Consider the following 27,496-nt stretch of genomic DNA (forward strand, 5'->3'; position numbering starts at 1 on the left):
TTATTTACTCATCACACAATCGGGAGTTCATTCTGTGCGTGTCGAGCTGTGCCTCAGTGTGTGATTTGTGTCCCGGTCCTCTGAGTTTTTCGCTCTACCGGTCGTTTGGTGCTAGGCGTCCATTTTCCACCGTGCACGGCTTATGCAGGCAGGGTGATGTGTGTAGCCGACTCTGTTAATGAATGCACCGCAGTCCGCATCACTATAATACATGAGCTTTCCACGCTCTCGTCCCCGTGGCTCTGAGCTTGTGTCTAAATCAGCTGCTGCCGCTCTGATGCTGGACTCCTCACAACGTCTTAGTTTCACGCTGGACCTGGGCCACATCGTGGTGTCTGCCGCGTTATGAGATTCGTTGTCTATTCAAGCCCAGCGTCTCCTGTCACTGGCCAAACTGTGCTCTGTGCCATTACAGATCCAGAGGTGAAGGGCACCAAACATCTGGCACCCTATCAATTACTCATGTCTCATCACAACTCAGATCACAGCTAAAGGTGGAATGAACGTCTTGAATTGGAGATGTTATAGAAACACACACTGCAGCATTCAGGAGTTCCTGTGAAGGTAGGGAGTTATACTTGTCACTGCTGGGGCTGCAGACCATGGCAGCTTCGACTCTGGTCGTTTTCTCAGAGATTAATTCTCTCATGTGAAATATCCTGTAGTGGTCATTTGCAGACTTGATGACTGTGACAAGAGTTTCTCCCTGCTGAGCGTTTGATTTAGGTGCTTCATCTCTCTAATGTACAGCAGGAGAACAGCCTTCTCAAAGCAAACATCAGCACTTGTCCTTTTATGGTGTTTGTGCAGATTCTAAATCCTTTGGCTGTAACGGTGTCACAGTTTTCCTGTTGAACTTTTGAATTTGAAATGCTGCCACCGACTAATCACCTGTCCATCAATACTTAATGGATCTTTCATTGAGGTGTGGTTGGCCCTGCTGGTCATAACCCCCACATACTAAACACCATCTTTATTATGTGTGTGTGTGTGTGTGTGTGTGGCTTTAATGATAATCTCAACAACATCCAAATGTTGGATTACAATCAGAACTCCTCAACTGGCTCAAAGATCTGTTGTTTACGCCATAAGGTGACTCACTGCAGTCAATACAGGTGCGTAGCCTGCGCAGGTTGTAGTTGTGTTTTAGTGCTGGCCAAATCATAATCGTCTCATATACAAGTGGCTCGGAACAATAGGAAAGGCCTGTGTAAGAGCATTCATAGGTGGGTGGGTGGGTGGTCAGGTCTGATTCTCACTGTGGTTCTCTCTGATCAGAAACAAATCCGCGATGGTCATCACATCTGTCATGCAGCTGTTGTTCAGAGGACCAATGACTTTACTGTCATTTTGATGGTGTAAGGCTTCATACTTCACCTTCCTCTCTTCAGACAGGGCTTAGGAGGACTGATTCAGAGCCACTGACACAGATTCTTCAATTTAAATATGATCTCAGGGGTCCCAAAAGAAATCAAGTCATCAGAATGCCACTGTTCAGTCATATTACTATGCGGCTCCTGGTCTCTGCGCCAGCAAACTCCTACATATTTAGTACTTGTTGAAAGTCTGAAGCTATGACTATCTGAGTGAGTACAAATCAAACACGCTTCTTGCTGATTCAGAACACAACATTGTTTACAATTCCAGTGGGCAGTGGCCTCTATCCAAAGCTGAGAGAAAGGTTGTAAGAGCCTCTGATTGGATGGTATCATGTCAGTGGCTTCTTGCACACTAATCTGTGCCCACAGGCATGTAGTATAAACATACAACAGATGCAGTACTAGCATGTTTCAGAGGCAAGCACTCAGTAAACTGGACATACATGGATGGAACTTTGTTTCATAAAATCACAAAATATTTCTTACAGATTTTTGTTGGACATTAATATCCAAGACTAACAAGTACCTACATTTGTGAGGACTTGCTGCTTTTCTCTGTGATAATAATGACTTTGGGTTTTTGAAAATGTTGGTCAGAAACTGTAGCAGGCACTTTTCGCCATTCCCTGATTATATAGAGACCAAACAGTTGATTTAAAACTAACAACATATTCAACAAATTGTCTTTACGTTTACTGAATTTTATGAATTAATTTTAGATTAAACTTAATTAAAACTGAAAACAACTACTAGTTGCAGACGCTTTATCTGTATTAAAGGCCAGTGTCTATTGTCTATTTGAGTATCTTTAAAACCTTTAAATATTTGAAATCTGACTGCTCCTCTGCTGCATTACACTGGATAACGTGTGTTTTCAAGGACCATTTTGAATGAGATCTACTGTCAGAGAGCACATTTTCCATGAACTCAGTGAAATGGGTTTCTTAATGCGTGAGCATGGCTGCACATGTACATGTGCTTGGGCATATGTTCATGGTTTTCTGAGTGTCCGGTCATCCAGAGACACTTTATTTTGGGAGCCTCTTAGACCAAGGTGTTACTGTCACTGCCTCCTCAAGCTGTTCTGCTCAGACAGGCAGAGACTTGGTCACATGCAGTCGTAGGATCATGGTGCACTCACATGAGCTTTAATGGTGATTCTGCTCTGGTTTGAAGTGCCTTGCAAAGATGACCTATTTTATGATTTTGTTGTCATCATTTCGTGGGGCTTTGAGGCTTGCATATGTATTTGCATGCCAATGATTTGTTTGTGTGTTGATCTTTTTCTGTGTGCCAGTGTGTGCCGGCATGCCCGCGAGGCTGTATATATGTAAACGTTTGTGTGCCATCTGTGGGATCTCATCAATGAGCTCAGGTGTGTAGTTTTATCTCATGCTTAAGGAAACAAATCATTCTGGGCACTGATCTGAATACTTAGACATGTTCTCTTAAAGTTCACTGTGGCCATCAAGCCACTGGAACAGAATGTGCTGCTTGTATTTTTAGAGCTGTCATCATAAATAGGTCTGATTTTGGTAATTTGGAGTCTAGACATCGAGCACTTCCTTCTCCTTAGCATACATTAGTCAGTATGGTGTGACTGTTGTGTGTATATACGTTGAACATATCCCCACATCCAACCACAGGACCACTGCCTTTCACACATGTGAAAAGGTTATTACAGATATCATAATTTATTCAACGAGCAGTTTTGATAGTTGATTTATGCAATGAATAGCTAATGGACCAGCTGCTACACAGTTCAAATCCCCTGTGTGATTTATGGCTGCATTCTTGGTTTCACAAGCAAAATATTCTGTCATGTTAGGAATGAGTCAGACAGGTAGATCTGATTACGGCAGAAGTTTCTGAGCAAGTGAGGGCCTGGTCCTGTAATGGTCCCTGCAGCAGCTACACTGTGGCTCCCAAAGCTAAATTCTTGGCCTTTGTTGCTGCAGTACATCATGGTGCAGCTAATTGGCCTCTGGCTGGCCCAGAGTCCTGGGTGTGTTGCAAACATCCAACAGCAGCACCACTGTAGGGGCAAGTTTGTGATGGGAAGCTCAGCATATTTAGCTATATTCTAAATCCTACATTTCTCCCAATTTACTCACCTTGTTGCCAAATCTGCTGTCATCAAGGACTGTGTAGAAATTACCGAGACACTGAGAAGGCCTGAACTTTATGTTTCATTTTGTAAAAAAGCAAGGCACTCCCCAGGGTTGTTGAAGGAGTATGTTGCCAATGTGGCATTGTAGTCCAATAAAACCGTTGCAACACTCAATGTATTAAAATAACAGTGTTAAATTAGTGCAACTTGTTTAACTGTCTACCCATTCTAATGTGCGCCACCAGAATCGCTGCCCTAGGTATAGATCAGAGTAGACCTTCAAGGTTTTTTCAATATAACCATTAAATATTTTGCAAGAACACTTAAATTACAATATAACTTTAGGATAAAATACAAGACCTTCCCGCTACAAGAAAGCCAGGCTATCCTACCATCAGCTTAAAAAATTACAATTACCTCCTCCTAATATTTTTGTAAAGTCTCTTACTCTAACTAATTTAGATAAACTCACACTTTCTTTTTTTCTTGCCCTTTTGTTCTTTCACACCCTCTTGCTCTCAGGCCCCTCATTTCCTCTTTCTTAATTATTGGTGGAAAATAGAAATTAAAGATAATTAAATGACAATGATGATCTCCCACACAGGGGAATTTTTACCAGAGGGAAAACGTAGTAGGTTATTCTTAAGGTCATTTATTAAATACTGAAGTCAACGACCACACACACCCACACACACCCACACACACACACAGTAGATACTGCATTTTTAGGCCTTGGAGATACAGTGATCCCTTCTAGGCATGTATGAGAGTCAGTATGTTGATAGGGTTGGAAGGTCATACAACACACATACACAATCACATTTCCTTGTTTGCTTGCACATACGAACCCACAATATATAAATAATCCACACTGTGGTAGTTTCATTTGACAGTTTACATAATAAGAAGCCTGAATGCGGAGATACGAGGCTAACTGTCTAACTGAGGGGAGCATTTCAGGGATTCAGTAAGCTTGGACCAGACCCATCCTCAGATGCACTGAAGAAGAAATGTGCACGCACACACACACACATAAAAACCACACACAACACACTGTCTTTTCTTCCATCTTTTCATCTTTCTCCGAGGCAGATCTGTTTTGGGGACCACAATGCAAACAGGATGTAACCTATTTTGATCACGGTGCCATATTGCATCATTAAATATTAACAGAGATGACTGCACTATGTTATGTTTGGTAAATAATGTCTGTTGACTATTCTGTGCTGTTTCATCCTCACGTTTATCTAAGTCCACCAAGAAAAGACACAGAGAGGCTGTGCATGTGTATTTGTGAGTGCATATGTGTGTGTGTGTGTGTGTGTGTGTGTGTGTGCGTGTGTGTGTGTGTGTGTGTCTGAGAGCATCTGTGTCGCAGTGGTCAAACAAAAATCTATTGATAGAGCATTAGCGCACTGCTCTCTCTGTCTGGAGTCAACACTCATGCTAGTGACTTGAAATATTCTCCCTCATTTCTGCTTCCTTTCCTTCTCATCTCCGTTTTCTCTTCCCTGTCCTCCCTCTGCCTCGTTTTCTCCCTCTGTCTCTTGCTTGTCCCTCTCCTTTTCCCCCTCGCTCTATGCTGATCCAGACTTTGGAATTCAATGTTGCTATGGTAACAATGTCGGGCTGGTCCTCTCTGCCTCCCCCTCTTGCTCCTCTTATTCAGAGTAGATGCAGCACAACTTGCTCTAGTGCCAGTGTGTCTTTAGCCCGTAATACTGTCGCTACAATAATTAAACTATCTGCAACAATACGGACCTTCAAAATTAAAATAAAGTTTTGAATGTACAGCTTATAGGATTAATTGATTAGAAAGAAAATAATGGCACTTTTTAGTGAGAATTTAGGCTGTGGACAGAATGAAAAGTTTTAACATCCAATTGTGGGCGCAGGGATTTTGTGAGGGGTGGTATTAACACATTTTGTGCATTTCCAAAGAATCAGTGAATTATTATTGAAAAGTTCTTTTCATTCATTCAATCTTTATTTGTACCAATTGTGAGAGCAGTTCCCTTTGTTTTGCATGATCACCCTGTGTACACAGGACAATAAAATGAAAAAAGTCCACATTTAGACAAACATGTAAACTTCCTGGGGCTGCAGGAAATACTACAGGAAATCGATATGTAATATAAAACATGTCATTTACAATACAAATACAAAAGACCAGTCCAAAGACAGTTCAAAATTTTTTTTCACATAAGTCAAAGTAAAGAAAACTGAAAGGAGATTGAGGGTAAAGGTGTTTTTTGTATTTTAGTAGTAGTTCTTTTTTGTGTTCTAGTGCTACTAAATAAACTAACAAAATGCAAAATGTCCCTGTCTTTTGCTAGATTTCATGTGTAGCAGCAGAACTGTGACCATGGTTTCTCTGGTTCGTGCTTTCTGCTAACTGTGGACTGACAGAGAGTGGGAAAGCCGTCCAAGCCACAACCTCTGCCAGCAGCAGCTTTCCTGTGCAGAAGAATACGGCAGACAGCAAAAGAGAAACAAAAAAATAGAGAACGAGTACGCAAAGCAGAGAGGGGGGTAGGTGAAAACAGTCGATGGATGCTGTCCGGATTGAGGGGACAGCAAGTTCTTCACTGACGAGGAAAAGAAAGATTTCAAAATTGAGTCGAAGGATAGAAACTCGCCGTCAGGTACGTCTTACTTTAACATCATTTGCACAAGATTTCATTGTAGTCTTTTGCAAACTCTGTTAGTAACAGTTTTGTCAGCATGAAAGATAAATTCCTATGTTAAAAGTACATCAAGATCAAAAACAAAGCCCACTAAGGCAATTTTATAGCAGCATGTACATGCATGGGTCAGTGTGATGAACTGTAAGTCTGTAAAGTTGTTTTTGTGAAAACATACATACTGTAGGCCTACATGTTTGTATGTAAAAGTTGCATCCCTATTTCCTTCCTAATAGAGACGGGCACGTACAGGTACAGGGTGATCTTGTGTGTGTGTGTGTGTGTGTGTGTGCGCATGAGTGTGTGAACTCACCTCCAATCCCGCTGATTCTGAGGGGGGAGAACGGTGTCAGGGTCATGAATATGGAGTAGACTGAGACTGGGAGGGTGTGATCCATTGTGTTTCACATCAATTCTGTCTTGTTAAGCGAAGTCAGCAGAGTCATCAGTTCTCCAAGGACACATCATTGAGCCACTTATGCACCTCCCACACCCGCCTCCTCCATGCTCTCATCTTTTCTTATCGCCTTCCTCGCTCTCTCCCACCGGTGCCCCTCACCTCTTCCTGCCCCTCATCATCTCACCTGCATGTTCACTGTCTTCTTCTAAATTAACTGTACTTTTTTCCATGATTGTAAACCCATTCCTGTTCGGTTATCCAATTTATTCCACTCCTAATGTCCATCCTTTATCTCTTCGCCCTCTCTTAAAGGCATGGTGTGTGAGAAGGGGATCCAGATCCTTCTCACCACCGTGGGGGCATTTGCTGCCTTTGGCCTGATGACGGTGGCCATAGGGACAGATTACTGGCTGTATTCTCGTGCCCTCATATGCAACAGCACAGCCAACATCACCCAGGATGACCCCCATAACAAAGACAAGAAGGACCCTGGGGCACTCACCCATTCTGGACTGTGGAGGATATGCTGCCTGGAAGGTAGGGAAGATGCTGTGAAGACATTTCAGGCCTGCTGGTGGGATTTGCACTGATGGGAACAGTTTTGCTTTGGTTGAGACTATTAATTTTAGATTAGGCATTGCAGGGGAGGCTGGGTATTTTTGGGATCTAAATAGTTCTTTCAAGTGACAAGGAGCATTATTTCCATGACTTAAATCAGCAGGAAATTATCCTGAATTCTTAGGTTATTGGATTTATACGTGAAAGTACACAAAAACATAAAGATTTCTCAGAAACAAAGGTGAAATAATTAATAACACAGAAATATTGGTATTACAGCTTTCTTTGTGGAATTAATAAGACTTGAGCTGTGATTTGTGTGATTCAAAATGATGGTCAGAGGAGGATGACTGATGCTGTATGTAGGAAGCAGATGGACTTAATGTATTTAGACCTTGTTGTCATTATAAACTGTTATTAGCCTCTAAACACATTAAAATTGACTTGACAGCACTGGACAAGAGGAGTAATGATGAGTCCAACTTCAGTAATTGCTGTGGAATGAAAATCTTTTGGCCCTGCGATAGACTGGTCACCTGTCCTGGGTGTACCCCTGCCTTTCACCCAAAGAGAGCTGCAATAGGCTCCAGCAGATCCCTGTGAGCCTAAATAGGAATAAACAGGTGTAGATAATGGATGGATGGATGTAAACTTTGTGTTGTGTCAGTGCTTTTAATCTAAAGCATATTTTCTGTTAGTCACTGTGTTTTTTTTTTAACCCTGTGTAATTATAATTGCAAAGTGGGATCAGTGTAAATAAGCAGAACATTAAGACTGAAGTTCAGCAGTGTCAGTCTTTCATTTGACCTTAGGAAACTTTCGTTAAAAAGCTACAGCATTGCTGTAATATCAGTAATCATTAGCACTGACATATACACATTGCTATTCATATTTATTAGACCATGCCATAGTGACAAGTAAACAATTTTGCATAATTGCAGTATAATTATATGATACTGAAGCGTAACCCTCAGTCAAAATAATGCATTAATCATTGTCTTTGATTCAGGCTACAGTAATTTAATTCAAGCGTTCAAACAAAAGGCCGGCGGTTCACCCTGACGCTCATCGACTCATTTCAACTGGTGGAAGATACAGAAATTGGCAGCAGCCATCTCTCATCTCTCAATCAGTTTGTCATTGCAACACAAGCAGCTAGTTCATTATACATTACACTGCCTGGCTGATATTCCAGGCAGCCAATGGGGTGGTGTAACTTAAAGATCTGTGTTGTTGCTCACCCACAGACTGATGCTGAAGCTCTTCTGTCTCCACGAAAACCTCACGTCTCTCCATATAAAGCTCCAAAGCCCATCCTGGGTTTGGTCATTGTACAAAGCTAATTTGTCCTCATCTTCAAGTTTCCTGATAGCAAAGCAGCCAATTAGAGATAAGCTCTAGCCCTTGCAGCTCTGCTGCAGTGCACCCCGCACCCACCCCTTCCACTGCCTCAACCATTCACTTTCCCCACTTGCCATCCCTCTGTCTCAGTCCCTGAAACATTACATTTCATCCTTCTTGTAGCTTCCTCTCTTCTTCAGTATTTTCTCTCACACTGTGGTGCAGCAAAGCTCACAGTGTCTTGGCATGTCTTAGAGGTCAAGTATCCTTGATGCCTGCGGAGTATTCAGCCAAGAGAGATGCACAGTAGTCATGCGGCAATGCAATGAGGTGTAGCTGGAGTGGAAATGCGGGACATGCTAACTCTAAAAGATTTATGCCTGCGGGTGAGTGGCACATTATGCCATGGATAGAGGTGTGTCCTCTCCTCCTCTCTAGCTCTTCTGCAGGATAACTGAGGGTGGGGTGCGGTTGCACCATATTACCTGTCAATAGTTATTTTCTTTTCTGTTCGTTGGATTTCTGTTCATAAAATTGTACAACTCAATTAGAAAACTAATAGCAGCACTTTCATTCAAGTCATTCAGAGAAAAGGTGATCTGACAGGTGGTATTATAAATTCATATTCATATTCTACATACATAGCAGTGTCTACTTTTATTATTGTCAGTGCATTTTTCGGCCTTTAACCAGTGATTTATAATCTTTTTGTCATAGTGTTTGGTTGTGGCCCCTTTCTCACAAATCAGTGAGTTGTTAGAAGATCCACCAGAGTGATTTCCCCTTTAAACGTCTTGGATGATTTGTTAAATTTTTACATAATCTTGTGAAACTAGATAACTGTAAATAAAGAAGCTTAAACTAGCTCCATGTCAACCAGCTACAATAATAAAATGATGCATCTACAACATTACTCATGGCCATTTTTTCTGCAGTACTTTTACTTGTTATACTTTAAGTAACCTAGATTACCAAGATAGTAGTTCTCTACTTTTCTTAAGTAGTGTTGTATTGGTGTATGTATTTAAGTAAAGGATCTGAATACTTCCACCAGTGCAGTGCTCTAACTTACTTTTACAAACTTGTTTATGTTTGTAAGAGTAAGCGTGTGTGTGTGTGTGTGTGTGTGTGTGTGTGTGTTTTGTACCTCCATCTGTTTCTTTGCAGACCAACCTGTGGAAATTTAAATGCTGTGAGAAAGACCAGCCAGCTCACCCCACATCTGTCCGTCTCTCCCTCCGTCTCTCTCTTCATTTCATCACTCCATCTTTTTCACAATCCATCCATCAGCAACAGTGATGTGCTGTCATCATCGTGCGTGCATCCCTCCGTTCGTCTGTCTGTCTACATGCAAGTACCCGGCGGGTAGATATCTGTCTGCCTGTGTCTGCACACTTGTATGTAGTTATGTGTGTGTACGTACTAACTTATGTTTCCTAGAAGGACCATTAACTTTTGTGATGTTCTTTATCAGCATGTTCATGCGTGTCATCAGGCACCTATACTGTACTTGGATTTTCTAGCACAGATGTGTGTTTGATTGTCAGTCAGTTTTGTTTCTCAGGAGGATAGTTGTTGTTCTTAAAGATGCAGTTGAGTCATTTGCTGTTGCTGCATCTGTTGACTTCTCTGTCTTCTCTCATATCTCAGGAGTGAAAAGAGGAGTGTGTTCTCAGATCAACCACTTCCCAGAGGACGCAGACTTTGACCATGATGGGGCAGAGTACGTTCTACGTAAGTCAGTAGCAGATATACCAGATATGAATGATGAGGCAGAGGGAAGCTTTGCTGGGAAGATGAGAAATTATAAGAAAATGAACCTGCTCTCTTGTTTTTATTGTTCAATCCTCAGGTGATAATCTCACCAAGAAATAAACATGTGACAATGTGCACAAAAGTCATGGGTGATGGGGTGCCCTAGGGTGCCCTAGTTACTACCAAGTGCCCTGCAGTGGTATCTTTCTGCTGTATGATATGTTACACGTGTGCCCATCCATTTATAAAGAAAAGCTTGTGTTCTGTTTAATGTTTGCAGAGGCATTTTGCTGGCATTTAGGTGGCATTTTCTCTCCCGTGGCCTAGATGAGAGAGGAGTGTTAATATGCGTTTTTGTGTGTATGTGTTTGCATGGATGGCAGAGCTCCTAAAAGCACTGAAGGGCCCCATGGGAAGAATTTAATTCTGCCATATGACTAGCTAAGTAACTAATTTCAAGTATAATTTGTATATTTTTAATGGAGCGGCTTTAACCCTTTTTATTTTCTTTGTGACTATTATTCTGCAATCTAACATAACATAACCAGGGTTAAGTCTATGTCTGTCAGTTGTTGTCTATTTTGGTGTATTTTTTAACAGTGCAACCGAACATGCATTATTGTAATACAGTCAATGAGTCAGTCAAAACTAATTGCAACTAGGCCAATGATCTGAGTTTGTGTTGCAGCTGCCACAATTTCAACCTGGAAGTAAAGATAATAGGAGTTGGTGTTGTCTTGTTTATATATGCATTTTTTGTTAAATCCATGAAATTAAATTGTGCACAGTGCAATAATGGTAAACCCCACCAATAAAAGTCAACACTACTATTTCAACACTGCACATTGAATAACTATTGCTGAAAGAGTGATGACTATAAATACTGGAGTTTGTTTAAATAAAATCTTTAGGACTATAACTTTAAGAAAATTCACATATTCTCACAGAATTCTTATGTGTTTTTAAACCTCCTTACCTTTATTTCTCTCTAGTCTGTGAAGTTCACCAGTAGTCTCTGGTTCTTTTTAAGGAGTAGTCAGGGCTTCCAACATCTTCCCAATCCTCAGTGCCATCCTGCTGCTGATGGGAGGCGTTTGCATCGCTGCTAGTCGTCTCTATAAGAGTAAAAGGAACATCATACTGGGAGCGGGAATTCTCTTCGTGGCTGCAGGTAACTTTATTATTTGAGCAGCTATAGGTAGATGTGCATCTGTGCTTGTGTGAGCTTGTATGCAGGTCTGTATGTGTACATGTGAGCAGTGGTCTGGAGAACATTACTTGCCATAACAGTTTTTTCGCATTGTTTGTCAGTGTGTGAGTTGAGTTTGGACTGTTCTGTCACTTTAATAGCGGTTTTTACATTCACCCTTCATGTTGTCAGTTCTCTTCATTGAGAATGTCACAAATCATCATGTCAAACAAATTTGATTATTAGTACTGCAAGTTATTCTGTCCAAGCTTATTTAGATCTTTTGTCAATACCATATTTTTCTGCTCTCTCAGGTCTCAGTAACATAATTGGAGTGATCGTATACATCTCGGCTGCACTGGGGGACATTTCTCCTAAGAAGGATGAGGATAAGAAGTGGCAGTACTCCTATGGTTGGTCTTTTTATTTTGGAGGCCTGTCCTTCATCATGGCTGAAATGGTGGGGGTACTGGCCGTCAACATCTACATAGAAAAGAACAAGGAGCTGCGCTGCCGCTCTCGCACCGATATTTTCAAGAGTACCACGCACGCCATGCTGCGCCTGCCCAGTTACCGCTTCCGCCGCCGCTCCCGCTCCTCATCCCGTTCCACTGACCCCTCCCGCTCCCGAGACCCCTCACCTGTAGGGGGAGGTGGGGGCAAGAACTTTGGCCTGCCGCCCTCTGCGCTGCTTTCCCAGGGCCCCATCTCAGTGTCGACTTTACCAAACCCTCACTCTCGCTCCCACACAGCCCTGGCTGGAGGTGACATCTCCCTCTACACCTTGTCCCGTGACCCCAAGCTGGGGGGTTTGCCGCCCATGTATGGAACAGTGGACAGGGCCACCCTCTACCAGCTCCACAACTGCTTCCCAAAGGACGGGGGTGGGGGTGGAGGGGGAGTGATGATGAGTGGTACACTTCCCTCGCTTAAATCCCACAATCCTTCAAATTCTTCCAACTCTAATGTGCCGATGCCCAACTCTGTGGGCTCCGGCCCTCCACCCTTCACCTCATCCACAGTAGACAGGGAGCGAGGGATGGGGACTCTGGACAGGCTGAAGGGAGACAGGGAGAGCAACTCTAACACCCTCAATAGGAAGACAACACCTGTTTAGAGACATAGTATAAGATGGGAAGGTGAGGAGGAAGGGAGAGAAGGAGGATATGAAATAGTAAAAGAAGTCAGATACAGAGATACACTGTTTGTGTGTCTCAACAGGAAAAAGGTAGAAAAGGTCAAATGCTACATCTCTCCCTCCGTGTTCACAGGTATTTAGTCTATTCAATCTCACTGAGAACAAAAAGAAGAAGAGTAATAACAACAACAATGAACTTTCACAATAAAACTATTTTGATATTTTAATGTGCTAGAAATGATTTATTTTGTTAATGATCAAACGCAATTAACCTTGGGCTATTATGAAAATGTTACACATATTTTTTTGTGCAATATTACTTCTAATTTAACAAGCTCATCATTAATGTACAATTGTTGTTGTGATTATTCTTAGCGTTATTACAGGCTAGCTGTATTTGCAAACACTATTGTTTGGAATGAAGTTTTAATTTTCATGGTATTTTTTCACTCTAATTTTCGATCTTGATGACTTTTACTGTGAATTTCTTCCATGCAGAGCCACTGGGCCTGTCAGTGAGCTGTGTGTTACTGTGTCAATGTGTCAAGCATGAGTGTGCACAAAATGTGAGTGAATGAAAGGCTGTGCTGTTTTTTAACTCTCACATTGTATAATCTTCATTTATAACATGACGTCAGATGTGAATACTGTAAATTGTCTTCCAATACTGATACCGAAAGAAATGCAACAATAATGTGAGTGACTGATGCAACTCACCAACTTCATTGTTATTACGAGTCTGAGTTTTCTATGGGCATCTGTTAGTCTTTCCATTCTAATCAGTGTTAACAGTAGTACTTGTAGCTATAGTCGTGTTGAAGATGTCTGTTCTTGGGCATTAACAGAAACCTCTGACTGGAGGAAGCATAAAAAAGAAATATAGAATAATACATTTGTACAGAATCAGGTAAAGGTTGCTGCCTGAGCAGAAAAATAAAAAAAATCTAATAATTTTTCTATCAAGAGTCCCAAAGTGACACATGCAACTCATCATTTTCAGTGGCAAAAAAATACAATGTGTATGTGGGTTGGGGGGTTTAAAAACACTATAGAGAAAAACTTTTGAAAAGAGGCCTGTACATTGTAATTTCTGCATACATATATTTGTAAAGTATTCAGATGCATTTTTGGGACCACTGTTCAAAATAGATATATGCATTTTGGAAAAAGTGGGTTTAGCTGAAGTGTTTGGTTTCCATTGCCCTTCCTGGGTTGGTTTCATCCACCCACCCTGCGGCGCCACACTTGACCTCTTCCCTGCCCATATTTGGTCATATGATCAGCGCTTTACCCTACTTTGTCACATGACTAATAACAGATTTACCACAGAGATGACCCATTAACCTCCCCAAAGATTGATTTCACTGTGCTTCCCCTCTGACTCCTGACTCCTGAGTCTGAACTCTGACTGGTTTTGTTTATGTTGATGAGAATGTAAACACATGTAAAGACCAAACCCGGCACTCTCTCTTCTAAACTGTCCCCAGTGACTGTAGATCCAGGTTGAAACCATGGACACATCTGCTATATGAAATAATGAAGAAACAAAAATACAACCAGATGCTTCCAGATTCTCTACATTTTCATTTCTTTTATTTTATTCCTGAAAAAGAAAAATGTGACAAAACTGCACACAGATAGCATTTATGTGGGCAATATGAATAGTATGTAGTTGCAAATAGATATATCTAGACAAATGATCTAAATGTGTGATAAACACTGTATTGCACGAAGTTTATAAAAAAGCAATGACAGACATTCACAGACTGCTGTCTTCTGTTTTTGTTTTGCTGAAGAAGGGCTGTGATCTGTTATGAAGTATAGAATGAGTAAATGGCATGGAGCAAAAAGTACAGTATTAGTAAGTAAGTATAGTGGAGAAGGCTAAAATGAAAATACTCAAACTGCAAGAAATTTAAAATTGCATTTAACTACAGTGTTTGAATAAATGTTCTTGCCACCACTGGGCTTTAAAACACACACGGTTTGTCATTAGTGAGCAAACATTGCTCTTAGCAGTTACTCACACTCAAGGTCGCTCAGCTAATCTTTGGCATGCTGTGAGCCTAAAAAGACTTCAACCTTCTCTGTCAGACCTGAAGCTCATAATATTTGCAAATATATGGGCACTGCCAGATGGGTGGTATTTGCCAAATAGGATAATGTGAAAAGCAAGTGACAGTTAATTCAGTGTACTTTTCTGTGATCACCTACCTTCATGAGTACTTTTTTTTTTTAATGATCTGGTCCATCTGGTGCCTTATGCATGATTTTGCATGACCAGTTAAAAAGTACTGTCAAGGTCTGCTTTGGTCACCTTGGCCCACTGGGCAAGTTCTGAGAGAGCTCAGACGGATGACCGTTAGGAGAAAGGAGCTGGGAATATTTCCAATGAGAAATAAGCTGGAGACAGCAATACTTTAGATGCATTAGGGCAGAGGGAAGGCAGTGCCATTTCCTGTACAAGGAGCCTAAGATTCCTGACAGTGCTCCTGGTCCTTGAGGATTATTTATCTTGAGTGCCTTTCCCTGCTATTATCATACCTTCTGCAGTATAGTTAGAGTCACAGTGATGCAGCAATGTGATTCGAGGAGGATTCGAGGAGGAACAAGGGGGGGCTGCCAAAGCAAACTCATGTCATCCGCTATACCTACACATTTGATATCACAGTTTAGAGTAATACTTAATATAATTCACTAACTTTATAGCCTGTAATATTTTGGCTATAGTTGACATTTTCCTCACATATGAATTTCCACTTTCAAATTTACAAACATGCAGCTAGTGTGTATGCACCACTTGTCTCCAGCAGAACTATTAACAGCTAAATATACAACCAGGATAGTGTGTCATATGCATTCACTTTCTGTCCACTGGGAGTTAAAAGCATTTGTATGTAAGTATACTTGCAGGTAAGCATGTGAACAAATGTGAATAGATGCCTCTCAACTCCCCAGTGGGCCGAGCGTGAGAGCAGTTATTGGAACATCTCTGATCTGACTGGTCAGTTGTGTGTGTGTGGGGATGAGGAGCTGGAGGTGGGATGGAGGAGTAGTGCCCGCTGGCCTCCCCTGGAGACAGCATGAAAAGTGACGCACTGAGGTCAGGGGTGGAGAAGAAGAGGAGAGGGCGCAGAGGTATGAGGACAAGCTGGGGGCTGCATAGTTGAAATTCAAGTATAAGGTTTCCTAACCTCTGCAGTAAAATGCATTGCGATGAGCAGTGTCCTAATTATAGAGGAGCGGGTTTTCGGGAGGGGGATGTTTGGCAGCGAGGTTAGGAGTCACACTGTGAAGGGGTGAAAATGGGTGAATGTCAAGCTTGAGGGCAGACAGGGTGGCACGCCAACACACAAAAAGGACACAGTTATTTTATGTCAAATCCCTTTAATGAAAAGCAAAACTGGTGCCACATACTGTACATACATGAGTAGAAATTAGCTTAGTCTATACTGCGTAAAATAGCATTTCTAGGTAGAGAGCTAAAATGAGTATCCTATGACAAAGCCAAGGTATGTAATGCAATGGTAAGTATTGCAAATAATGTGACTAGAGACAATACAACAAACAGTGGTCTGGTTCAGAAAATATAAACACATTCATTATATGTACAGAGGTGAGCTTATAAAGTGAGACAATATAATTATCTGTTATACAAAATGATATTTTAGTCATTTCTCACATTTGATATTATTCAACATACATTATTATACTGAAGCAGCATTCTTAAAATAGTAACACATAAGTAACAAACAATGACAACTAAAGCTTGTTTATAATTCTTAATTCTTATGTCAAAACCACTGAAATTAGTCATTTCATTTTATGATGTAATGTTTAATACAAACAATGATCTTTCCTTGAACCTAACTGAGTCATCATCACATAAATTTACAGTCAGTTTTACTGCTATATTTTAGTCCTGCCAGATCTAGAAACACTTCTAGAGGGCATGGATAAAGAACGTCAAATAATGTGGACTAGTTGCATTTCATGTTTTGTTTTTCTTGGTAGAAATTGAATTTGAACAAGATACAAGACAGAGTATCTTGAGAATGTACATTGTAATTGCTATACAAAACATATAAAAGTGTCTAAAAATATATTCACTCTACGTATTCTATTGTAAGTGAAAGGGTAGAATTATGTGCAGTTGTATAGCTATAGCTGGACTAACAAACCAACTTATTTAAAAAAAAAAAAAAATACACACACACATCAAAGTGCTAAAACTTAAAGTCATAGCCCTGTTACCACGTCTACCTTGTTTCTACCAAAAAAAACTCTAAAAAAGGTTAGCCTAACTTTGGACGATGTCCTTATAATTAGCATTATTATTATTATTATTGCTATTAATAATATGTTGTTGTTGTACAAATTTTCATTAAGACCTTCAGTAGTATGACTCCCTGACACATTTAATCCCAAGAGCAACCTCAAAGTTTCAGCCCACAAGAATTAGGCTTTATCCTGTACTTGCTCTCAGCCACAATAGGCTACTACATTTCAGCATTCAAGTGCTAGGTAGCGCTATTCTTGTGTGTCCAGCATTTCTGCCAGGGGCTGAAAGGAAGAGAGAGGATAATGAAAAGGAAACCTCCAAAAATAAGTATGGCTCCCGCTGATCCCACACAGGCCACAGACCAGGACAGCTCATGGTGCAAAGGGATGGAGTGGTCGCTGGACAACAAGGCCAGCACAGACTGGTGGAATATAAGGATGGAAAGTAGAACCAGTACACCTGCACAAATACAGAGAAGAATCAGAGATGTAAAAGAGATTAAACTGAAACAAAAACTTTCAGCAGGAGAAATTTAATGTGTTGTCTAAGCTATGGAAGATGTATTTAGTAATGTCCTCTACTGACTATTATCAATCATAAAGACCAAAGTATTAAGTATGAAGTGTAAAATAGTAACCCTGATTTTACTCTAGGGTGAAGGATTACCAGATAGGATGAAACAGAAGGAGGCTGGCTTGAGAAAGAAGTGCACTCCTTTGCTGAGGGACATGGCGATACAGATGGACCCCATGACCATCATGGTGAGACTTAAGAGGGCCAAAACAGCTGCTGCTAGATTCAGATCTGTGAGGAAGAGCAGGGAGAAATCAAATGAGAGGAGCTAGAATAAAAACCTATAAGCAAGAATATGATATAGAACAGATGTAGTTAAAGCTGGTGTCCATAACTTTACATAGTAAATATGGTGGAGATATTGTGAAATGTTGTGGAAACTGATCATTTAGTAGAATCACGTATTGTTACACTTGCACCACTTCACAAAGTTTGATTCTACTGGGCTTTTAGTTGATTATACTTGATAGTTGAAATATGAATACACAAACATGGAATGAATTGTGTCACTTCCTATTCTGGCTCTGTTTAAAACAGATTTTATTGGCAGTGTAAACCTGAACAGGTGCAACCCAAAAAGTGGCTCAACATTTCACAACAGCCACTGCCAGTTTTGTGCTTTTTGACACACCACCACACAGATAATATTATTATGTTACTCATTTAAACACACCAGATAAAAGCTTTAGGAGTGAGACTGGGTGGTGGAAAGGAGAAGAATCCAAAAAAAGAAGGCGATAAACAAAAAAAAAACAAAAAAAAAACAAAAAAAAAAAAACAAGGTGAAAAAAACTGTCACTATTCAGGTTTTGCCCACCTACACTTTACATTTATTACCCATGCAGCAGGATGGCTTAGGCGTGCCAAAGCTGTTCAGTCTTTTGAGTTCAGACTGAAATATTAGATTGACTGTCATAAAGATTTGAACTTTATAGTTGTTGTCAAAGGTTTTTTTTTTTTCATAACTGGCACTGCATAGTATTTTTAATTAAAGAGAATGTAATGCTTCATTACACTGACAATATTAGTGTTGGAATTATAGATTATAGATTATATAAGATTATATTGTATGATGGTAGGTTCCCAGAGTTTCCAAAAGCAGAATGGGAAGCAGAGCCTTTAGCTATCTAGCTCCTCTCCTGTGGAACCAGCTCCCAGTATGGGTTCAGGAGGCAGACACTCTCTGTACTTTTAAGGCTACACTTAAAACTTTCCTTTTTGACAAAGCATATAGTTAGGGCTGGCTTCAGGTAACCCTGAACCATCCCTTAGTTATGCTGCTATAGGCCTAGACTGCCCGAGGACCATCGGTGCACTGAGCTCCCCTACCCTAACCCTCCCTTCCCTTCCCCTCTCCTCCTCTCCTCCCCGCTCACATGTATATTCCACCATTGAATGTCACTAACCTTGTGCTCTCTCTCTCCCCTAGTTTGTACTCTCTCCCTCTCTCTCTGCTCTCTCTCTGTACCTTCTGCAGGTGTCCTGCCAGGTGTCCTGGAGCTGTATATTGCTGATGTGCAGTTACTGGCCCCACCAACCTGCAGTGTCTATTTGTTGTTTATTGTTGCTGTTCTTTTCTCTCTGCTCTATCCACTCACCTCAACCGGTCGAGGCAGATGTCCGCCCAAACTGAGCCCGGTTCTGCTGGAGGTTTTTTTCTTCTGGTTAAAGGGAGTTTTTCCTCTCCACTGTCGCCAAGTGCTTGCTCATAAGGGATTTGTTAGATTTTTTGTTTTTGTAAAGTGCCTTGATAAGATTTATATTGTGATTTGGCACTATACAAATAAATTGAATTGAATTGAATTGGTAAATGTAGCTACATGCTGCTCTGTGTTCTTACAACTGAAAACAGCTTCACTGTAGTTCTGCATCTGCACTGTTTTATTCCACTAGATCTGTCTTAGGTCTTTGGTGATTCAATCTGCACATTGGCTGTAGGATGACCTAGATGCATATGCACATCACATACGAAACTATCATCTTTGTAAGGTGGATGAGTATTAATACATCGGAAAAAAACTTTAAATGTATCTAAAAAGACATAAACTTGTTACTGACCCTTATGAGTTTGGACAAAAGACATATAGATGTAAGTATATTCCCAGAGAATATATATATATGAGTTACGCCTGCTCTATCTGTTCTTATGTAAGTGCTGTTGGCCAGTAAAAACGTAGTTGAGGTTGTAAACCTGAACAGGTGCAACCCAAAAAGTGGCTCAACATTTCACAACAGCCACTGCCAGTTTTGTGCTTTTTGACACACCACCACACAGATAATATTATTATGTTACTCATTTAAACACACCAGATAAAAGCTTTAGGAGTGAGACTGGGTGGTGGAAAGGAGAAGAATCCAAAAAAAGAAGGCGATAAACAAAAAAAAAACAAAAAAAAAACAAAAAAAAAAAAACAAGGTGAAAAAAACTGTCACTATTCAGGTTTTGCCCACCTACACTTTACATTTATTACCCATGCAGCAGGATGGCTTAGGCGTGCCAAAGCTGTTCAGTCTTTTGAGTTCAGACTGAAATATTAGATTGACTGTCATAAAGATTTGAACTTTATAGTTGTTGTCAAAGGTTTTTTTTTTTTCATAACTGGCACTGCATAGTATTTTTAATTAAAGACTATAGTAAATGATGCTAATGGAATAATTGTATGTCTGCCATGCATGTCTGCCATCTGCAAAATTACAGCTTCTTGATTCACTTCTCATACCTCTCATACATTTAGTTGCCAGTTTACTGGGTAACACTAATGCTTTCTAATGCAGGAGCCCTGCAATAAATCCTACTTACAGAAATGTTAAAAGATCCTATTTCTTTTGAAGTTATTTTGCAGTTGTGTTACTGTATTTAGAATACCCTGACTAATATAAATGGGGTAAAGCGTATGTTAGAAATAACTTTCAATGACCCCCAAAAATTGCTGCCTCCAAAACAATCATAAGATTTAATGTAAAACTAAACAATGACGAAAACGGGATTCACTGCATGTTTTTAACTAGTACCTATAAAATCTTGACGACTAATTGTATATCAAATGTCAGAGGTTCCATGAATGCATCAGTAAGGAAGTCACAATAGATAAAGATGCATTCATGTTCACTGTGATATCAAGTCTCAGCCAGCTGATCTTCAGCCTGCACTGAGTGAAACTAGTGGCTCCTTCAGCAGTTATGTAAACACATTAATCAGTATGATAGCTTATGGTTTTCTCTGGAAAATGGGTGGCAGCTGAAGTTAATAGGCTAAAACATGAAAAAAAAAAACACCAGTATGGTCCTGTGAGCACAGCAGTGAACATCTTTATTATCTTCACCTTTATTTATTTGTTAGTAGCTGCTATGTATCTATATGTATAGCTAAAACAGCAAAGTAAAGTAGTGTATGAGGTCTCACTCTTGTTAGTGGTCTTCTTGAATATGACTGCATTCTCCCCAGATGTGAAGAATTTGAAGTAGGTGCAGTTGGATTCTGTATGTAAAAAGAAAAGATCAGATCAAACCCACACACACACAAAGACACACTCCTATGGGTGGTTGCTGCATCTCCTATGCATCCATGCACTCTGTCCTTGCAGGCATCATTCCTATTTATATCCAAGTGTCGAGCATTAACTGAAATACCCAGGGACACACACCGCTACACGCACACACAAGCACACATTGCCCAGAACCGCACATATGGTGCCGCCAGAGAGGGTGAGAGACAGCTAAATACTAAGGGTGGATGGCAGAGGGGGAGAATGAGCGGTAGGGGCAGATGGAGAATAGAAATGTAGAGGTGGGGCAAGTGAGAGGAAGAGAATGTGTGTGGTGAGCACAATATGCAAAGGAGATGCAGAAAATATGGATAGATGTTTAGAAGAAGGGAACATGGGGAAACAGAGGAGTGAGCAGGGGGCAGATGGAGGGGTGGTGAGTGAAGGGGAAGAAACAGTGGAGCCACAGATGGAGAAGGAGGTGAGGGGAGCAGGAGATGTCAAGAGAGGGAGGAAACACAGAGGGGTTGGTTAATATTGCATTAGACATACACTCTCCCTGTCTGTCCCTCTTCCTCATTTCCCCCTCTCTATATTTAGACAGAAACTGTGAAGTAGTCAGATTCCACTTGGCTTCACAAGCGCATAATGATGACTTTCACCATCTGAATATTATTTTCTCCAAGATGACCACATGCTTGTGCACACACACACACACACATTGACACACATTTCTTTCATACACAAATATGTTTGTGCCTGAACACATTTGCCAACATTTTTTATTGATGCAGACATCAGCCTACTGATTTTTTTAACACATTATGCTATCACAGTCAACTGATTTGCTCTCTCTGCCCCTGCTGAGGCTATAATTATTGAACTGTCATGTTCCTCTGCAGCAGACGGCACAGATGGATGGCCGGTCTTGAGATGACAGCCACAGTATCAGCGGGCCACACTTTGATTGAGACGGGAGCCAGAGGTGTGTAAACAGGGAGGTGAAACAGAGAAGCAGAGATGGCAAAAACAGTCGTTTTTCTAAAAACATGATGAGCCCACGGCCATCTGTGACAGGCAGCGTGGGCCAACAGTGCGAGAAGGATTGTCAGAACCATACTGCTCTCACACAACAACAGACCATTCAGGCATAGAGATGTACAGTATATGTGCCAGGTAGATGACAGGCAAGATGAATTAATCCTTGACAACTGGGTAAAACAAATAATCCTGTAACACATAATTCAAGGTGATGCATGTGAATAGTTTTTATGTATTAGTATTTATTATTCGGTATTCAGGATGTATGTATTTCTAATGTATAAACAGATTTTTGTGGTTCCTACAGATCTCAGCTATGACTCCCTGAGAAATGCAACAATCCCAGGAGTAGCTCCTCCTAAGCCTGCCTTGCCTATCTCTACCTGAGCTGTCCAATACCTGCCCTTCTCCAACGCTAGACACGCTTTTCAGACAGATATAGGTCATTGTGCAGATAATTGGAAAGGAGCTTTCACAACTCTAAACATGGATGCTCTTCAACAGCATAAACTTGTGGTCTGCCTCTTTATCATCTGAACTGTAGCTACAACAGATGATGATTAAGTGTCCAGCTGATGGACGTCCTTGAAATGAATAATGCTTCATTACACTGACAATATTAGTGTTGGAATTATAGATTATAGATTATATAAGATTATATTGTATGATGGTAGGTTCCCAGAGTTTCCAAAAGCAGAATGGGAAGCAGAGCCTTTAGCTATCTAGCTCCTCTCCTGTGGAACCAGCTCCCAGTATGGGTTCAGGAGGCAGACACTCTCTGTACTTTTAAGGCTACACTTAAAACTTTCCTTTTTGACAAAGCATATAGTTAGGGCTGGCTTCAGGTAACCCTGAACCATCCCTTAGTTATGCTGCTATAGGCCTAGACTGCCCGAGGACCATCGGTGCACTGAGCTCCCCTACCCTAACCCTCCCTTCCCTTCCCCTCTCCTCCTCTCCTCCCCGCTCACATGTATATTCCACCATTGAATGTCACTAACCTTGTGCTCTCTCTCTCCCCTAGTTTGTACTCTCTCCCTCTCTCTCTGCTCTCTCTCTGTACCTTCTGCAGGTGTCCTGCCAGGTGTCCTGGAGCTGTATATTGCTGATGTGCAGTTACTGGCCCCACCAACCTGCAGTGTCTATTTGTTGTTTATTGTTGCTGTTCTTTTCTCTCTGCTCTATCCACTCACCTCAACCGGTCGAGGCAGATGTCCGCCCAAACTGAGCCCGGTTCTGCTGGAGGTTTTTTCTTCTGGTTAAAGGGAGTTTTTCCTCTCCACTGTCGCCAAGTGCTTGCTCATAAGGGATTTGTTAGATTTTTTGTTTTTGTAAAGTGCCTTGATAAGATTTATATTGTGATTTGGCACTATACAAATAAATTGAATTGAATTGAATTGGTAAATGTAGCTACATGCTGCTCTGTGTTCTTACAACTGAAAACAGCTTCACTGTAGTTCTGCATCTGCACTGTTTTATTCCACTAGATCTGTCTTAGGTCTTTGGTGATTCAATCTGCACATTGGCTGTAGGATGACCTAGATGCATATGCACATCACATACGAAACTATCATCTTTGTAAGGTGGATGAGTATTAATACATCGGAAAAAAACTTTAAATGTATCTAAAAAGACATAAACTTGTTACTGACCCTTATGAGTTTGGACAAAAGACATATAGATGTAAGTATATTCCCAGAGAATATATATATATGAGTTACGCCTGCTCTATCTGTTCTTATGTAAGTGCTGTTGGCCAGTAAAAACGTAGTTGAGGTTGCATGTTTTTCCCAGTTAAACATCTTTTAGACTCTGTTTATTCCCTTTTCATACTGATGCACCTACTATATCAGGTGGAGGCAGCCACAAGGTAAACTCACATTGTCAGGCAGTTTGCTGAAAAGCAGACACTAGTAGACATTCAGAGAAAGAAAACAGACACGTTCTTTCCAGAAACTTCACCTGCTCACCCCCAAGACAGGCCAAAGAACAGACAAACACAAATTCACACAGACACACAGTGGCCAGAGGTCTCACCTCCAGGTAGTTCAGCAGGGCCACAGTTAGTCCTCTCTGGGTCTATGTCAGCCACCCATAGGGTGCGGATGCAGCCTTTCCACAGGCCATAATGGGCCATCTGGCAGGTCTCGTTGCCGCTGAAATTCTTTGGTTGGGCCAGCTCCACCCAGAACTCTGTCCCCATGCCCAACACTGTCAGGGTCACACCAATGATAGACACGAAGAATGCCAGCTTGATCTTTCCCTCCTGGCTGTCACTCATCTTGTGGGTTCGCCTCTGTCCCCTACCAACTTTCATTCCACCCAAACCGCCACCTTGTCCAGCCCCCGCCACCCCAATTCGACCCTCTTCATCTTGCTGCACAAAGAAGTTGGACCACATACTGATGTCAACGGGTGATGCCCAAACAGGGAGATTAGGACCAAGGTCAGGGCACTTAGGTCAAAGATTACGGAAGCAACCAATAAATAAAAAATGAAGAAAAGTTAAGGACGAAGAAAACAGGGAATGGTTGAGGTGGTCTAGGGTGTACCTTTGGAAAGTGTTCACAGTATATTGAAATAAGACAACACTGACTGTGCTGTGATAGACGGGTAAATTGAGCAAAAGCAGTGAGAATGATCAGACAATCGAGTGAAAATAAGTGGGCTGAACAGAAATTAAACAGAAAAAGATATGAATAGAGCTATAATGAAGAAGGGGCGGAGGAAGTAAAATAATGATAAAATGGGAAGAGATGGAGGCAGGACCAAGACAGCCAGTGTCTCTTTTCCATCCGGTCCTCTGAAATAGAGAGATGAAAAAGAAAGATGAAAGAGCAGTCAACATATGCTTCACACAAACAAAATCCTTTCATCACTGGTGTAATATTTAATTTCCAACTGCTTTATCAGCATCTACAGTATTCCCTCCCTAAAAGCCATATGACATGCTCTCAGCCAACAATAGATAAACCATATGGCTTTTCCCTGAAAGGCAGATTTTGCTTCAGATGAAGAAACAATTGGGCTGGATGAGCTACTGGAGTTGGTTGGTGCAGGGTCAAGGTGAGAGATAACACCACAGCACCACAGACTGGACCACACATATTTTATTCTCCCAGAGGAGTTGACAACAAAGCTCTTTCCCAAGCAGCTACAGTAACTGTAGCTTAGACATAGATCCCATTTGATCTGACGGGATAATGGGTTGCTACAAATACCTCCCATCCTGCATTATGTGTACCAGCAAACACTTGAAGTCTACAGCTATGACTCTCTCATGTGAGTGGGTTTCACTGTGTGCGGCAAATGCATTGTATGTGATTTCAGGCTCACTCAGTTGTTCTTGTTATACCAAAATACGAGCAAGGAGCCTTTGGAGCAGTTTAAACGAAGTGAGTAATGGGGCACAAAGGCGTCACCGCTCTGCACAGGGTGCCTGAGAGGTGATAATTCAAGCCTGAAACCTCTGACAGAGTTGGGGCTGCAGTAATTAACTCTGCTTTGCAGTCCAACAAGTGACATATTTGAGACAAGAGGCCTGTCCGGTTAGGAAGGCAGCATCAGCAGGCCACACACAGTTGGTGGATCACTTAATTCAGAGCTTTGCTTCTGACAGCATCAGAGGTTTTATTATAGGCAAGGCACCACATGAATTCACATGGGGCACCGAGGGCAACTACTTTGGCTACAATGTTTTGCAGTATGTAAAGAACGGGATGCAGTATGTGAGTGCAAAACTATTAATTTAGAATAATAGAAATGCATCTGAACAACAACAAAAAATAACCAAAGACCACTGACAGTAGAGCTGGAACATCACTTAGAGCTGAGACAGTAAGTTTGTTAATCAGACAGATAATTAATAAACTGTTTTGTTATTCAGTTGATTTGTTTAAATCATTTATAAATCAAACACTTCAACCACCCTCTGGTTCCAGCTTCTCCAATAAGAGGATTTACTTTTAACTTTTTTAAAGCATTGACATTACAATATAACTTTTGCTTAGGGAAATTGTGTGCATCTACAGTATCAACATAAATACACTGAAACATCTGTACCCCCCCCTTTTATGCATTACCTGACAACAAATATTTCACATCTATGAAATAAAATTTAAATAACTTATAGTGTTAGTTGATTTTTTTTTTTTTAAATCCATGTGAAAAAGCAAGCTCCATTTGCATGGGAAGTATGATGCCTTTTAAAGCACAGAAACAGCTAAAAAAAAATGGACATGTGGCATTAATTTGAATCATAAACCAATAACTTGATATGATTATACCATCACCATATCCCAAAAGCTGATAAATTATATCAGTTTATCACTGAGCACAAACTGGCAGAAACTATTGTAAGGGGATATAATATGTATCTGAGTATCTGATATTAAAGCTGTATCATGTTGTATTTTCCCATGTTAAAATCTAAAAACAACAGATACCACTATACTGTAAGCCTGGCTCTTAATGTTTGGGATAGTACCCGTGCCATAGAGTGCTTTTCCAATATTAAATGCAATAAAGAATAACAAGACTGTAGCCGATGACAGCAAATTAGTAGTCATAGAATTACAAACCTCGATCGCATTACATCTATAATACATGATGATCAGAGGGGACAGAGCATGCCAGGCTACTGCACAGAGGGCTAACACAGACAACTGCTTAGTTTGTTTTAAAGGCTTACCTAAAGTAGCACATACACTCATGTTTTTGTGGTTTATATTGCAACAAAAACTGTAGTGCACTGATTGAAGCTCAACTCAGCAGAGGATAGACTTGCACACATGGGTGGTTTTTAGGTTGTGAAAATCAACAGTCCCCACCATCTGTGTGACATCGGGGCATAAGTAACCAATAACTAGGTAATATGCTTCAGTTAAAAGAAGAATAAGTCTGACCTGTGTTGTGTTGTTCAGCTGAGGAGGAAGAGACGCTTGGAACTTCATACAGAGTAGTGATGGGAGTGTTAGTGAAAGAGAGAGAGAGAGCGAGAGAAAGAGAAAGGGGGTGGGAAGGAGGTACATAAGGGTTATGGAAAGTGAGCGCAACAGGGGAGGGGGCTGCAGCCTGGTTGGTTAGCACTTTTGATGGTTATAAATGTGTGTGTTTTCCCCTCACGCTACACCTGCGGCTCATGTTCAGTCTCAACAGTAACACCCCGTTCTTTCTCTGTACATGTTTGAAATCTTAAATTAGTGAGCAAAGGTGCTGCAGGGTGGTCTGCTCACAGTCCTGTCAGCATAATTGAAAACATGTCTGTATCTGTAACAGCCTTGCCGTTTGTGTGTATGTGTATGTGTGCGCGTATGTGTGTGTGTCTATTTTTGACAGCCACCTGTTAATGACATTAAGTAAGGGTGAAGGAGGAGCCTGTGTTTATATGAGAGGGGCCAGGACAGCATTTTACTGCAACACAATACACTATGAGGGAAGTGAAACAGAGAGTGAAAGTGAAATAGGGAAACAGAAAAGAGCAGCTGACAGGGACAAACAAAGTAAACAATCAAGTGGTAGAACAAACAAAAATGGACACAAACACAACAGAGGTAGGTAGG

General features: G+C 41.0%; 2 protein-coding genes across 2 annotated transcripts; one reads left to right on the forward strand and one right to left on the reverse strand.

The window, feature by feature from the left end:
• Nucleotides 1–6,023: 6,023 nt before the first annotated feature.
• On the forward strand, nucleotides 6,024–12,549 carry cacng8b (calcium channel, voltage-dependent, gamma subunit 8b). Its single transcript, XM_026317234.1, has 5 exons — nucleotides 6,024–6,134; nucleotides 6,886–7,110; nucleotides 10,123–10,206; nucleotides 11,258–11,398; nucleotides 11,731–12,549. Exons 2-5 carry the CDS (start codon nucleotides 6,888–6,890, stop codon nucleotides 12,531–12,533), a joined length of 1,251 nt encoding a protein of 416 aa, XP_026173019.1. The 5' UTR covers nucleotides 6,024–6,134; nucleotides 6,886–6,887; the 3' UTR covers nucleotides 12,534–12,549.
• A 3,398-nt stretch (nucleotides 12,550–15,947) lies between these two features.
• Nucleotides 15,948–26,969, reverse strand: cacng6b (calcium channel, voltage-dependent, gamma subunit 6b). Its single transcript, XM_026316525.1, has 5 exons — nucleotides 26,840–26,969; nucleotides 23,973–24,738; nucleotides 20,813–20,887; nucleotides 17,503–17,640; nucleotides 15,948–17,295 (listed from the first exon to the last, which is right to left on the reverse strand). The coding sequence occupies exons 2-5, from the start codon at nucleotides 24,334–24,336 to the stop codon at nucleotides 17,075–17,077; spliced, it is 798 nt and encodes a 265-aa protein (XP_026172310.1). The 5' UTR covers nucleotides 24,337–24,738; nucleotides 26,840–26,969; the 3' UTR covers nucleotides 15,948–17,074.
• Between the last annotated feature and the right edge of the window lie 527 nt (nucleotides 26,970–27,496).

This window comes from Mastacembelus armatus, chromosome 16 (assembly GCF_900324485.2).
Source record: "Mastacembelus armatus chromosome 16, fMasArm1.2, whole genome shotgun sequence".
Classification (NCBI taxonomy): domain Eukaryota; kingdom Metazoa; phylum Chordata; class Actinopteri; order Synbranchiformes; family Mastacembelidae; genus Mastacembelus; species Mastacembelus armatus.